We start from the raw sequence: 15,750 nt of genomic DNA, 5'->3' as shown, positions 1-15,750 counted from the left end.
CCTAAACTTTTCTGTCTCTCCCCTTTTGTATTATTATTGGCACATACTGCATATTTGTACACTGTGTGCCCATTAATATATATGTTTTTAATCATTATTGTATCATCTTTTTTATATGTTGCTACCATAGGGGGGCAAAAAGAGTTAGAAACAAAAAGTACAGTAATACTGGCTTTTACACTTTTACCAGTGTTCTTTATTTCTTCATGTGGCTTTGAGTTACTGTCTAGTGACCTTTCATTTCAGTTTGAAGTACCCTCTCTAGCATTTCTTGTGGAGCAGATTTAGGAGTAATAAATTCCTTTCGTGTTTTTTTTTTTTTAAACTAGGAATGTCTTAGTTTCATCTGCAGCCTTAAAGGATAGTTTTGCTAGGTATAGGCTTCTTGATTGATTTTTTTTTTTCTTTCAGTACTTTAAGTGTGTTACCCTATTGCCTTCTGGCCTCCATGATTTCTGATGAGAATCAGCTATTGTTGTGGATTCCATGTACATAACAAGTGCTTGTCTCTTATTGCTCTCTAGTGTCAGTCTTTATTTTTGGCTTTTGACAATTCAACTGTAATGTGATAGAATTGTAGCCAATTATCAAGTCTTGTGGGCACAATGAAGCTTTCTAAAAATTCTCTGATTATTTCACTTATCACTAACTCACATTTCTACATTATTGTGGGTTGCTGTCAATTTCCGCTTTGATTATTGCAGTGCCTTCTTTCTGGATAACTTCAATCTCTGTTTCCCTCTCTGTCACATATATGCATCTGCTCACTCTGTGCTTACCTCTAAGAATCGTAGAACACAAATTAATTTTCTATCTCCAGCCTTTAGAACCTTAAGCTCCTTTAGGACAAGCACTGTGTATATACAGCCCTGTAACAGTGTCCAACAAGAGCCAAACAAATTATTCTTGAATGTCTGAAACACACCCACAATACTAGTCCCCTGAGAGTTATGACATAGTGATAGCATAATACAGAAACCAGCAAAATGTGAATATACGTGTGTAGTGGTGGCAGTAGTTTAATCACTAAGCCATGTCCAACTCTTGTGAGTCCATGGACTGCAGCCTACCAGGCTCCTCTGTCCGTGGGATTTCCCAGGCAAGAATACCAGAGTGGGTTGCCATTTCCTTCTCCAGGGTATCTTCTCAACCCAGGGATTAAACCCAGGTCTCCTGCATTGCAGGTGGATTCTTTACTAATTGAACCACCAAGGAAGCCCATGTGTGTGTGTGTGTGTGTATATAAAACTCTTTTCATCAAACACACCTATCAATTCAGCACTGAAATATACACTAATTAAAAATCCACTATATTATTCATAATGTTTCCCTCATCACAAAAGGGGGGAAGTATGTTGACATTATATCTACACTATATTTCTAATAGACACTATAAACAGAATGTAATTCTACTCACCACCTGCTCCACAGGCACTCATCACTGACATGCTTAATAATGTACAGATGGTAGTCATAATCAGACACTGTTTTTGTGATTTTGTCTCCTCATCATACTTGTATTTCCCTGAAGGTAACCTTAATTATTATTTTTTAACCAATAACCCATAGTTTTGTATTAACTAAGAACCCACAGTTCAAGCAGATATACAATACATGTTTTCCCAACATAAGTGGTCAAGGGTTGTACCATCATGCTTTGGTCTATAACTGAGCTGGACTACTGGAATGAGCTGCACTATGCCAGAATTTACCTTTATTTCTATGCATAATCTATTAATACAACATTCTTATATCTGGGGAAATCATAGCTTATCAATAATATTAGGAATCAATGTGCCTGCTCATCTCTCCCTGAGGAACCGGTTGGGTGTGAAGGGATTGCTCCATTTCACATTGCTTCTTCATTATGCTCTGGAGGTTGATTCTCAGTTTGGCTTGTCCAGGTGGGGACTATACTCCACATTCAAGTCAGCAACCAGAGCCACATGGGTATACATTTGTGAGCCTGCTCTTTGAAACTAAAGAAAGAAAGTAGCTTTTATGGGGAAAATTATCTGTCTTACACTCTTATCTCCCACATTGTCCAAGATGGAAAAGCTTTCAATTGACAACTAAGCAAGACTCAATTCACATACATTTTATGTAGCTGCCTCTCCCCAATAAGCACCTCTTTGCCAAAGAATAGAACTGATTGCCTTTTATTCTATACTTTCTAATATTCTATTCTATTCCATGGTCATATAGTACCCACAGGTAGTTAATAGGCTCCAAGTTTCCAGACACTTAAAGGATAGAGTTGAGGCTTCTGAATGAGACTTTGACCACTCAGAGTGAAGAAGTGGAGGGGAAGAAAGAAGAGAGACTGGTGAGACTGAGTCACAGCAGATGGCACAGACACAGCTGGAGACCAGGGCTTGCAAACCCATAGGTTTAAAACCAAGGCTGGCAAATCCACAGGTGTCTCAGTTGCCCTACCATCTCTCAGGTCCCTGGCATCTACAAGGGTCCCAGGCTGCTAGAGACCGGCACAGTGTGTCTGGCAGGAAATAAAGTTGATTCAGGAATATGGGGAGAACTCTGGTCTTTATAGACCAGCCTTGTCCTAGGTCCAGTCACTGTAATAAGGAGATATAATAATAATTCAAGAGGTACTATACTTTAGTTTTCCTCAAGGTTCTCAGGAACGAAGTCTTCAAACATTTTACCAATCGTCTCCATTGCCTCCTCCATAGTAGATGCTCCATGGACAGCATTTTGCAAAATATTTTTTCCAAATTGGGCTCGAATAGAATCTGGGGACAGTAGTCTTGCTTCCTCTGGGTCTGTGGGACCCATCAATCGTCTCCAGTCTAAAACTGCATTCCACTTGGTCAGAATCATGACCAAAGATGTACCCCTGCAAACAAGAATGCTTTCAGAAGACTTGGACTATTGGTAACTGTAGAGACTGAATACACAGCTAAAGACAGAATGCCACAGCTTCATCCAGAGAGCTCATCTTTATTCTTTGTCCTCATCAGTGTGATTTTTCTGCTTTTTAAAAAAAATTTAATTTCTCCCTCACCCAATAGGTTTATTGGGGTTTGTTTTTCTGGGTTTTTTTGGCCATGCTGCATGGCTTGCTATGTCTTTGTTACCTAACCAGGGATTGAACCCATGCCCTCTGCAGTGGAAGCACAGAGTCCTAATCACTGGACCACCAGGGAAGTCCCTTTCAATAGGATTTTTGTTCTAGAAGAATGTTGTTTTTTAATTCTAGGGATACATGCTAGGCACTATTCCAGTTACTTTCAATGTATCAATTATATAGCCTTTGCAACAGTACCAATGAGTTAGGTCCTATTAACATCCCCATTTTATGGATAAGGAAACTAAGGCAAAGATTAAATATGTTGACAAAGCAGACATTTAAAAGCAGATAGCCTCTATATCTAATGTGAAGACCTAAAGAAATAAAGAGAAAACAGAGAAGGAAAAAAGGGAATTAGAATAAACATGAACTCCAAATATTACCAGGGTGATTTTCTCATGAATTAGATTAGATAAAATGTTTTAATGAATTTTTTGTATTTTTCAAAGTTTCTATAACAAACAGTTACTATGTTTACAGTGCAAAGAACTTTTATATATCAGAAACTTACTTAGCTAAAACATCCAAGACATCCTTATAAAACTCTTTTCCTTTTATTTTAAAATAAATTTTCTCTGCTTCCTCTTCAGTTAGGAGTATTTCTTTCATCTGTGTTATATCAAATCCAGTCTCTTTAATAAGTTTCATGATATCCTCTAGGGAAAACAGATATTTGATAGTCTTGCAGATAGCCTCCATTTTTGTTCTGTATTTAAGTAGATTGAAATAACTAAGGAAGGTCAGAGTATCACTTGCATACAGTGGTTTTAAAAAACCAAAACTGTGCTGAACTAAACTGAAAAGGCACCAGAGGGACATTCAGAAGAACTTCAATATGTTAATGTAGTCAATTTCTGGGATCCATCTTTCCAGAAACCACCTGAAATGTCTAGTGGTCTATAAAGGAAGAAATCTGTTTCGATGCCAAAAGTGAAGACATATTTTCAGCTCCACACTGTAAATGCCAAGGAACTTCTTGGATATAGAACTTCTAGATATAGATTGGAAGAGAGAGCCAACCTGAACTCTTCTCACTGAACTGGCAGGGCACCATCAAGGTAATTAAATAAAGGAAATCTGGTCAAAATCTCTCACAGTCTAAACTTGGAGCACTACCGCCTGATAATGAAGGTGCTCATTGCTTTATTCTTTCAACTTTTCTTTACTTTGCAAAATTCCACAGAAGTTGGAAAAAAATGTAACATTGGTTCTATATATATTTACCTCTTTGTTCTTGTGTTACATGAGGTTTAATAAGTGCCACAGTGTGTTGAGGAGGAAAGAAATATTGTATTTCCCTTTCAGCATCTTCTAGTGAATCACTTCCATACAACTGGTTGATAGGCAAACCTTCTATTGCAAATTGTGCACATAAACTTTGAAAAAGAAGTAAGTCAAAAACTGTTATAACATAGCATATAAAATAACATAACACAATGTAAAACTTCATATTTGCGTTCTGCAAAAGGAAGTAACTGCAGATTGGCTTGGGGTATGCTGTTACCTTTAAGGAGGTAGCAGTCATTAGGAAGAAAGGAGTTGAATATTTCAGTAATCATGATAATGGATACTGACAAATGTCAAAGATGGAATGAACACCCTGGTGCAGTGGAAAAGAAGAGAATATAGAATTCTGACAGTACCACTTGCTAGCTACATGATACTGATCAACTATTTTCCTTGTCTGTGCTTCAGTTGTCTCAAATATGAATATGATAATAAACCCTGTTTCGGAAGGAGTCTTTGAAGATGTAATCCGATGATGTGTTTGAAATATACGGTGCATATTAAGCTGTCAATAAATTCCTTCTCCTTCTTTAATCACTAAATAATTTCAAGCACTAGAGATGGCATTTGACCTATTCCAAAGATGCCAAATTATAGACACTGAATCCAGGAGACATGGCAGTGGAACCCTCCAGGTAAGGAAAGCAGCAGGAGAAGAGGAGCATACCAAATGGCTTTGTGGAACAATGCAGGAGTGACATTGATGGTAATGGACAAGCCCTGCCGGGGTAGTTTATTCCAATTCTGTTTTTGTATGATAGATGAATACGTATCTCCAAAGCCAGCCATTATTCCTCAGTGTTTTCCAGTTGCACCCTTTTCTTTCTGTCCCTCTGCCTATCTAGTTATATTTCAGGAGAAGTGATATTCATTGCTCATTAATTTTCTGCCCTTTAAACATAGCCCTGAGCAAGCAACCCACAAAATCCAGCCACAGCAAATAATCTCCCTTCCTGTTAACAGACTGACATCACTGGAAATTTGGCTTTCTGTCCTAAGTTTTAAGACCCCTTTCTTATCTCTGAGTTTCCCTTGTGGCTCAGCTGGTAAAATCTCTCATTTTTTCAGTGACCATTTCAGATTTCCTTATCTAATGTGACCTTCCCATTCAGCCCTTGGCTGCTCTCACATCTCTGATTTGAAGATATTTGTAGACTAAGAGCCTGTGATTGTCAGGGAGATTTGTACAATGAAACATCACCAGAACTGACTCCCTTCAATGCAGAGAACTACAAGCAGGCCCTCCATTAGGCTGTTAGACCTGGTATTTGGAAAAAGTGTTTGTGTGTGTGTGTGTGTGTGTGTGTATGTGTGTGTGTGTGTGTGTAAGGAGAGAAAAGAAGGATTGCTGTGTTTCTCTTGTATGCAAGTGACCATCTTTCAGATTAGCAATGGAGAGTAAAGAGTCTGATGCCCAAGTGCAGGAGTTATTTCTAAGGCAACTTAGAAAAGGAGGCAGTCAAAAATAATGGCTAAGAGTCACTGTGAACTTGTGGGAACATTAGGGATCATAAGGGCTTAGGATTTAAATTCTCACTATAATAGTGGGGAGAAGAGGGGCAGTTACTGAGTGCCTTCACCTGGAGGAAATGTCTCTGTGCTGGTATGCAGCCTCTATACTTGGAGCCAGAATTTCTAGAAGAGTGTGCCTACATGTATAGGCCAGGTAATGATAAGGATTTTTCTCTCTGATGCCATGTGTTGCATTCTCTGCTACATTTCATTAAGAGGTTCTATGGCACCCTGCTCATATCATGTAAAGAGTGTCCAAGCCATATTTTCCTTTACAGTAATTTCCGGGCACAGGAACAAAGACATAAGAGAAGAGGGTCAAAAGAGTGCAAAATGCTTCCTTGAGGACAAGTCCAACTCAAGATTTTCTACCCAAAAGAAAACACTTCAACTTTATATGCATGATGTTTCATAAGTCCTGTAATTTATTGTGGCAGCATGGATGCAAACATTTCCTGTGTTTGATAAAGCATCTTTATTCCTGCTCACTTGAAGGAGGGCTTTTCTTCCCCTGGATTCAATCCTGCTCTGAAATTAGCACAAAGAATTTAGGTGAATTGCAAGTCCGTTTGTTTCCATCAGCTCCGTGCTAAGAACAGAAATGAATGAGATACTATCTCCTTGCCTCAGCTGAGACCAAGCCCAGCAGCTAAGATCAAAAAATATTTTTTTAAGTGCCCCTAGGTAACAGGTACTAGACAGCATATTAAAAAGCAGAGACATTACTTCGCCAACAAAGGTCTGTCTAGTCAAGGCTATGGTTTTTCCAGTAGTCATGTATGGATGTGAGAGTTGGACTATAAAGAAAGCTGAGCACCGAAGAATTGATGCTTTTGAACTGTGGTGTTGGAGAAGACTCTTGAGAGTCCCTTGGACTGCAAGGAGATCCAACCAGTCCATCACAAAGGAGATCAGTCCTGGGTGTTCATTGGAAGGACTGATGTTGAAGCTTAAACTTCAATACTTTGTGCACCTGATGCGAAGGGCTGACTCATTGGAAAAGACCCTGATGCTGGGAACGATTGAGGGCAGGGGGAGCAGGGGACAACAGAGGATGAGTTGGTTGGATGGCATCACTGACTCAATGGACATGGGTTTGGGTGGCCTCCGGGAGTTGGTGATGGACAGGGAGGCCTGGCGTGCTGCATTTCATGGGGTCGCAAACAGTAGGACACGACTGAGCGACTGAACTGAACTAGGTAATAGGTAACATGCCAGGTTTTGAGCTGATTACAAAATTCTAAGACTCATCAGTAAATTACTTTGTAAATGTTCCCACCAATTTGTAGACTACATATTAAGTTAGTCATCATTGTCTTAAAACTCTTATATCAATTAAATAACCTACAGGATTATCATGCCCTTCTCTAAAGAACTTCTCCTAAACAGTGCATGGGGCAGATATTTCTGTATATAAGATACAGACTTCTGGTTGGGTAGCTACCACTTACTTTCAGCCCCACACGAAGCAACTTAGAACATTTTGTTACAAAGCCTTGGCCATATTCAGGTTGGCAGTGGGCTGGGCTTTCAGTCATAAATAGCCCACTCCTTACCCAACAAAAGGAGCATTCCTGAGAACCTACTTTGGACGAGAGCTGTAGTTCCTGTACCTTATATCCAAAAGGAAATCAAAATGGCTCCCATGAAAAAATCTGGGGACCCATGACATGAATCATACCTCTCTGGAAGATATTCTTTGGCTTCTTCAACATTGCTTGGTCCAATTAACTGTTTCCAGTATCCTAAGCCATTTTCTCTTACTAAAACAAGGGCTAGAGATGGACCACTGTTAGAAAAGAAAAAACAAAGTTAATGACACTATGGCTTGTAGCTAATCATAGATAAATAATGCAAGTGTATTTGTTAGACGAAAATAGTAAAATAACCCTTTTTACCAAGAGTATGAAATTAATTTCTGTTGGTGTACTCTCAAGAGTGTATTCATCAAAGAAAGGAAGCAGAGAAAGGAGAGGAAAAGAAGGGCCTTGGTTCTGAGCGAGTGGTCTAGGGAAAATACAGGCATTGTCCCCATGTCCCCGCTGATTTATGTTATACATGCTTGCTGGCTTTCTGGTTTGGCTGCTGTTTCATTTATTCCACTACATCCCATTCATCTCCTCGGGCTAGTGATCTTTAGGATTACCAAAACCCTTGAGAGTCACTCATAGCTGTCCACTTGGACTTGATGATGCTGCACAAACTGGCTATGCAAGGCAACTCAACTAGACTCCAGAGGCTTCACTGGGAACTTGCATTGCTCTAATAACACTCTGGGGGGACCACAGACGACACACAGTTGAGCGGGGAATCAAAATGGAAGTGATATTGGCAAAGAAGTAGACTCAGCACATCTTTACAGAATTGAGAGGTTTGGCAACTTGAAGAGAAAGCAGGGTTAAAAGAAGGTTAAATGATTCAATCATAAATCAACCTGTGCTTTCTCAACCTGAATTCTATTTTACCTGGTCATATTTTCTATAACACTTCCAAAATAATCTTTATTTTCATATTCTTTGCACAGTGTTTTTGCTTCTTCTTCTGATAATACTATCTGTCTTTGCAGCAGTATTTTAAAGCCTTCATCTTGAATTTTATTCAAAACATCCTCTAAATAAAAAGTCACATAAGTTTTAAAGTGCTAGGTTATTGATTATACACACAATACAGACTATATTATTATAAGGACATAGAATGTATTTCATTCTCATATGAAATTTAACTTTACAAAAATAGATTATTTGACTTTTAATTTAAGGTGAACAATATTCTTAACATATCAAATTTATGATGCCATTTCCAGTTCTTCAGTGGACCAAAATCTATAGATTTAAGAATGGTGGATTTATTCTTTAAAATCTGTACAGTCAGATAAGTTTTGTTTCATACATAAAGGTGATATACTGACAGTCTCAGATATGCTAGGGTTCTAGAGTTGGGCTTCCCTGATAGCTCAGTTGGTAAAGAATCCGCCTGCAGTGCAGGAGACCCCAGTTCGATTCCTGAGTTGGGAAAATCCGCTGGAGAAGGGATAGGCTACCGACTCCAGTATTCTTGGGCTTCCCTTGTGGCTCAGCTGGTAAAGAATCCACCTGCAATGCAGGAGAATGGGTTTGATCCCTGGGTTGGGAAGATCCCCTGGAGAAGAGAAAGGCTCCCTATGCCAGTATTCTGGCCTGGAGAATTCCAAGGACTGTATAGTCCATGGGGTCACAAAGAGTCGAACATGACTGAGTGACTTTCACTTTCAGAAAACAAAATAACTAGGTACATATCTTTTTTTAATGTGCTTAAATATAGATAACTGAAAGATGAAATATAATTGAGCAAAAAGTGGGAAATTAATGGACCTAAGGACTGTGAAAAGCATGAAAACTAGTTTGTATCAGAAGAATTCTAAATACATCTACTGTACACCTGTTTATAAACAAAATATAAATTTCAAAATATGCCATCAAAAGACATGCCATTGGATTACGTTCAAAATCTTTTCATACCATGTGGCAGATAGAAATATTTTAAAGTATAGAGATTTCTGCCTAAAACCTAAAGCAAACATCATAATTGAAATCACTGGAAGCACTGAAAGCAGTCAGGAATAGAACAAAGCCAAAATGTTATCATACTGGCCTTTAATTATTTATTATTTAATTATTTATTTAATTATTTATCTAAGCTATACGTAAAAATAACAAAATTGAACAAAATGGATAACAGTGTTTGCATATAAGCTGTTTGGAAAATTCAGGAGTATTTTTAAGAGGTTAATAGTATTAAATAACATAATTCAGTAAGGGAGTCAGTAAGTAAAAATTTACAGAAGCCACTGTCTTTCTTACTTAGAAAGTAAGTTTGGGGGGGAAGTGTCATTCACTGTGGGGTTAAAAACTAGGAATAATGCTGAAAAGAAATGGCTGGTACTAAATCAACAACTATGAACAGCTTACCTTTTATTGAGTGAATACTTCAGAGCAAAGAACATTGCATATATTCCCATATTCAGTTGAAAAATAAGATAACAAGAACTATAATGAAGAAAACTATTATATCTGAATAAAAGACGTAATAGATGAGTTGAATAGAGGTATATTATATTTCTTGAAAATGCATGAGAATATGGTGAAGATGTCTGTTTTCTTCAAGTTAAATAATCCACATGGACTTTGCTTTAGAATTTCTTGAGGTTATCCAGAATAATTAAATATCAATAAAGGTCAACATTTATTTAAAGAGTGATGAATTACCATTTACTACCAAATGGCAAACATAGTAAACACGAAATAATCAAAAACTGAGGCAAGAGTCAAGCAAGAGGGAGAGGGAGAGTGATAAGAGACTAACCAACTTCAAATTTTGTTTTTCCCCCTTTTTAATTAACACCCTTATGCCATCCTTAAATGTCAGTATGGTTTGCATATCACAACAGCAATATGTTATGACACTAACAGCTGTCACCAACATTCTTTGTAGGTATTTGTTTGGGAAAAATTATTTCAACAAATTGTTGAGTAGAAGGTGAAATCTTTGCAACTTGGTTGGAAGTAGATTTGCTTTGCTCAGAAAAATTGAAAAAATTGTATTTGTTTCCCAGGAACAACAGTCAGGATTTCAGGGGCAATCCAAACCAGGTGACCAGTATGAAAGCAGAAACTGGTAAATACTACTGAGAACTATGAACAGAAGACAGGCCATTTGAAAGTTAGATTTGGCAATTTGGAGGTCGTTGGTGAACTTGACTAGGATAGTTCCGACAGAAGCTCGATTGGAGGGGGTTCAGGAGTGGGTGAGGGTCAAGAAGGCGATTCACTGAGCACAGACAACTCCTTGAGAAGTGTCCACTACAGAGGAGTAGAGAAATGGGGTGTCAGCTGAGGGGGCGGAGGAGGCAAGGCAGTTTTTCTGGTTGTGTTTTTATTTCATTGAATTTTGTTTATTATTATGTTGGACCATGTTTTTGTGCTAACAGGGAAAACTCAGTAGCAAGGGAAAAAGTGATGTTGCCAGAAAATAAGGGATATTTTCGAGTGTGAAACACTCAGGAAAGCGGGTAGCAAATACATAGATCAAGAAAAGCGCTGGCCTTTGGTGGATCATGTACACAACAGGGTTGCCTCTTCTCCTCTCAGCCAATAACACTGCTTCTTATTTACAGAGAAACCAAGTAATGGAAGACAAACCCCTCAACTTCCTGCCACAAACCTATAAACTGGATCTGTGGCCTCTTTCTCTCTTGCTACATAGAATAAAAATCTCTTCTCAGTCCAATCCTATACATCTGCTACAGAAATTATTTCCTCCTGACTCATCTCAGTGACCTTGGCCTTTCCTAAACTTTTCTTTCTTGTAACTTCAACTGGTTGATTCCTTCCCATGAGCATTAATTTACAGTCAAATTTTTCCAATCTCAACATAACATTTACAAATCTGTCAAATATTACTTCTTTAATTCTGAATTGTTCTGACTTCTTTGTATATAATCTCTCACCCCAGTTTTGAGACTGACTTTTGTGGCAAGCACTCCACTGAAACTACTCAAGAGTCTCCTTTCCTGGCTAATTCAAGCTTGACTTTTTAGTCTCTGCAAAAACAGTGCTTCTTCCGTGAAGCATCATGCAACTGTCCCTGGTTAATTAAGCCATACTTATCTTTCCACTCAATTATGGGCTGCATATCCTATTTGATATCCAGTGAGGCATCTCTTACCATAGCGCTTTCCACACTCAGCTGTTATTATCAATTAGATGCAGTTTGCTTCAGCAGTACATGTATAGGCTTCAACAGTACATGAACTGTGAACTTCCAGATGTTCAAGATGGATTTAGAAAAGGCAGAAGAACCAGAGATCAAGTTGCCAACATTCGCTGGATCATAGAAAAAGCAAGAGAATTCCAGAAAAACCTCTACTTCTGCTTTATTAATTATGCCAAAGCCTCTGACTGTGTGGATCACAACAAACTGTGGGAAATTCTTCAAGAGATGGGGATAACAGACCACCTTACCTGCCTCCTGAGAAACCTGTATGCAGGTGAAGAAGCAACAATTAGAACCAAACATGGAACAACGGACTGGTTTCAAATTGGTAAAAGAGTGCATCAAGGCTGTATATTGTCACCCTGCTTATTCAACTTATATGCAGACTACATCATGCAAAATGTCGGGCTGGATGAAACACAATCTGGAATCAAGATTCCCAGAAGAAACATCAATAACCTCAGATATGCAGATGATACCATGCTTATGGCAGAAAGTGAAGAGGAACTCAGGAGCCTCTTGATGAAAGCGAAAGAGGAGAGTGAAACAGTTGCCTTAAAACTCAACATTCAGAAAACTAAGATTATGGCATCTGGTCCCAACTCTTCATGGCAAATAGATGGGGACACAATGGAAACAGTGAGAGAGTTTATTTTCTTGGGCTCCAAAATCACTGCACATGGTGACTGCAGCCATGAAATTAAAAGATGCTTGCTCCTTGGAAGAAAAGCTATGACCAACCTAGACAGCACATTAAAAAGCAGAGACATTACTTTGCCAATAAAGTACAAAAAGCTATGGTTTTTCTAGTAGTCATGTATGGATGTGAGAGCTGGACTATAAAGAAAGCTGAGTGCCGAAGAATTGATACTTTTGGACTCTAATGTTGGAGAAGACTCTTAAGGGTCCCTTGGACTGCAAGGAGATCAAACCAGTCAATCCTAAAGGAAATCAATCCTGAATATTTATTGGAAGGACCGATGCTGAAGCTGAAACTCCAATACTTTGACCACCTGATGTGAAGAACTGACTCACTGGAAAAGACCCTGATGCTGGGAAAGATTGAAGGCAGAAGGAGAAGAGGACAACAGAGGATGAGATGGTTGGATAGCATCACCGGCCCGATGGACGTGAGTTTGAGCAAGCTCCGGGAGTTGGTGATGGACAGGGAAGCCTTGCGTGCTGCAGTCCTTGAGATCGCAGAGTCGGACATGACTAAGTGACTGAACTGAACTGAGATGTATTTTGCAGCAGGTTGTTGGGCTGGTAGGATAAAGATTATATTGTGTAGAAAATTAAATGTAAAACCCTAGGGACTCAATACATCAGAGATATCCTTATCACCAATGTTACATGCTCATAATAAAGCTGCCTATAGCAGCTTTACTCATAGTAGCCAAAAACTGGACACAACGAAGATGTCCTCTAATAAGTAGCTAGACATATGCTGGTATATTCATACAATATAATGTTATTCAGCTATAAAGAAGTAAGCTATTTAAGCCACAAAAAGACATAAAGGAACCTTAAGTGTATATAGCTATGTAAGAGAAATTTATCACTATATGATTTCAACTCTATGACATTCTGGAACATGCAAAACTACAGAGACAGTAAAAAGGTCAGATTACAACAGGGATTAGGAGGGGGAGATGGATAAATAGGAGAAGAACATGGATTTTTAGGACAGTGGTTCTACCACATATGATACTGTAAAAGGGACACATGACACTGAATTTATCAAAACCAACAGAATGTGCAACACAAAGAGCAAACCTTAACATCAACTATGAAGTTTAGTTAATAACAGTGTATTGATATTGGTTCACTAGTTATAAAAATGTATCACAATAAAATATTATTAGAAGAAACTATTATAGGAGTAGGCATATGGGAACACTGTACTATCTTAATTTTTCTGTAAATCAACAACTATTCTAAAAAAAAGTCTATTCATCTAAAAAACATATATATATTGTTCAAGGTTTAAAAAGGCAAATGAAACTTTCCAAAGAAGAGAACTCTAGGCTCAGGGAGCTTCACTGGTAAATTCCAGTAAAGATTTTTAAAAGATGCAATATCAATTCTACACCATCTCTTCCAGAAAACAGTGACTACCTTTCATCTCATTTTATGAAGTCTGCATTTACCCATTACCCTAATAGGAAAACCAGATAAAGACATTACAAGAAAGTCCCCAACAAAATACTGAAAATTCAAGCCCAGCAATATGTTAAAAAGGACAATAAAAGACAATATACAACAACCAAGTATAGTTTATCTGGAGAATGCAAGGCTGGTTAAATATTTAAAAATCAAAGTAATTGCCATATGATTAAACTCAAGGAAAAATGTCAGTAGATACAGGAAAATTTTTTTGAGAAACTATAACATCCATTCATGATTTAAAAAAAAAAATACCTCCGCAAATTAGGAGTAGGTGAGAATTTCCTTAATCTAAATAAAGGGCATATAAAGCTAACATGACACTTAATGGTAAAAGATTTAATGCTTTCACTCTAAGATCAGGATCAAGGTAACTTGTGTACTGTCATCTCTTTTATTATTCAACATCATGCAGGAAGTTCCAGCCAGTACAATAAGGCAAGCAAAAGAAATAAAAAGTGTACATATTAAAAAGAAAGAAGCAAAACTGTCTCAATTTTTAGATTATATTATTGTCCACATCAGTGGTTCTCAATCCTTCAAAGTGCATTTAACAATGTCTGGAGATGTGTTTTGATCTTCACAACTAGGCGTCGAGGGGATGCGACTGACATGAAGTGAGTAGAGGCCAAAGATGTCGCTGAACATTTTCCAATGCTCATGATGCGGCACCCTCAACAATTCCCTAGCCCAGATTGTAAGTAGGTCTGCTGCTCAGAAATCCTGCGCTGTGCTGTGCTCAGTCACTCAGTCGTGTCCTCCTCTTTGTGACCCCACGGACTGCAGCCTGCCAGACCCCTCTGTCCATGGGATTCCGCAGGCAGGAAGACTGGAGTGGGTCGCCGTGCCCTACTCCGGGGGATCTTCCCGACCCTCCTCTCTTATGTGTCCTGCACTGGCAGGCAGGTTCTTAACCACTCCTGCCACCTGAAAAGCCCTCAGAAACCCTAGTAACAGAAATTCTCAAGGAAATGATGTCAAAAAGCTCCTAGAACTAAGTAGTTTAGCAAGTCAGAGAATATGAGGTCAACATACAAGTATCAGTTTATTTCCATACACTGGATATAAAAAAGAATTAATAGTGTTACTTTATAGTTTCTGTTCTTCCTCTGCCAATATTCACTCTATTCTGTGAGGTTAAAAATAGCTAGCACCTTTTAAGTGTTAGGCACTTTCTGTTTTCGCATTTTAACCTTCTGAATTTAAACATGAAGAAAGATTTGGTAAAGTACATTTTTTCCAAATCACACTATTAATAACAGTTTACCTAAGTGTTGAACTTAGGCATTTCAGACATGAATACTTCTAATCTTTATTATAATAGCTATAATAATAATTATATATAACAAAAATTCTTGTATGTTAAATCTACCCTAACAAATTCCTAGGTTAGAAAGCACTTCCTGAACTTTTTAACTATAAAATTGTTTTATTCTTTTTATTGAGAAATTAGTAAATTAGTGACAATTAAATTTCTTCAAGTGCTTTTTCTTGAATGTTAAATTTTAAACTAATATATTTTAATATAATTATTCAAATCATATGTACAAAGTAGTTAAACAATTTATGCTTTATTTCTTACCTGTTCTTTCATTAAAGAGGGCTGGTCGAAGTAATGCCAGTATCTTTTCAAATTTTATGCCTCTAATTTTTTTAAAATCAGGGATTAAGACCTCAATAAACTTAGTATTAGTTATATTCTCTTCAACATCACAAAACTGAGATATTTGTTGTATTTCCAGATATTGTTGTAAACTGTTGAAATCCAAAACATAATTATAAACTGAAGTTTAATAATCATGCCAGAAAATTAAAACTGATAATATATTCTCACAATAATTTAGATTTTAATAAAACAAATGAATATTTAACTTCACGAAAGATAAGTTATATCTCTATTACATCAAAGAATATGTATTTAATTCCATTTTTATTGAACCAAC

The 15,750-nt window shown here is 37.7% G+C and overlaps 1 protein-coding gene across 1 annotated transcript in view; it reads right to left on the bottom strand.

Annotated features, from left to right (window-relative positions):
• Positions 1 to 2,619: 2,619 nt before the first annotated feature.
• NME8 (NME/NM23 family member 8) overlaps positions 2,620 to 15,750 on the bottom strand; it is a 34,539-nt gene continuing 21,408 nt past the window's right edge. The window contains exons 10-15 of the mRNA XM_065938473.1: positions 15,390 to 15,562; positions 8,356 to 8,500; positions 7,572 to 7,679; positions 4,316 to 4,467; positions 3,603 to 3,747; positions 2,620 to 2,857 (exon numbers count right to left, since the gene is read on the bottom strand). Of these exons, the coding sequence (XP_065794545.1) occupies positions 2,620 to 2,857; positions 3,603 to 3,747; positions 4,316 to 4,467; positions 7,572 to 7,679; positions 8,356 to 8,500; positions 15,390 to 15,562 (961 nt within the window). The remainder of the gene's footprint in view (positions 2,858 to 3,602; positions 3,748 to 4,315; positions 4,468 to 7,571; positions 7,680 to 8,355; positions 8,501 to 15,389; positions 15,563 to 15,750) is intronic.

This window comes from Muntiacus reevesi, chromosome 6 (genome assembly GCF_963930625.1).
Source record: "Muntiacus reevesi chromosome 6, mMunRee1.1, whole genome shotgun sequence".
In the NCBI taxonomy this organism is placed as follows: domain Eukaryota; kingdom Metazoa; phylum Chordata; class Mammalia; order Artiodactyla; family Cervidae; genus Muntiacus; species Muntiacus reevesi.
This window is presented reverse-complemented; position numbering and strand designations above follow the sequence as displayed.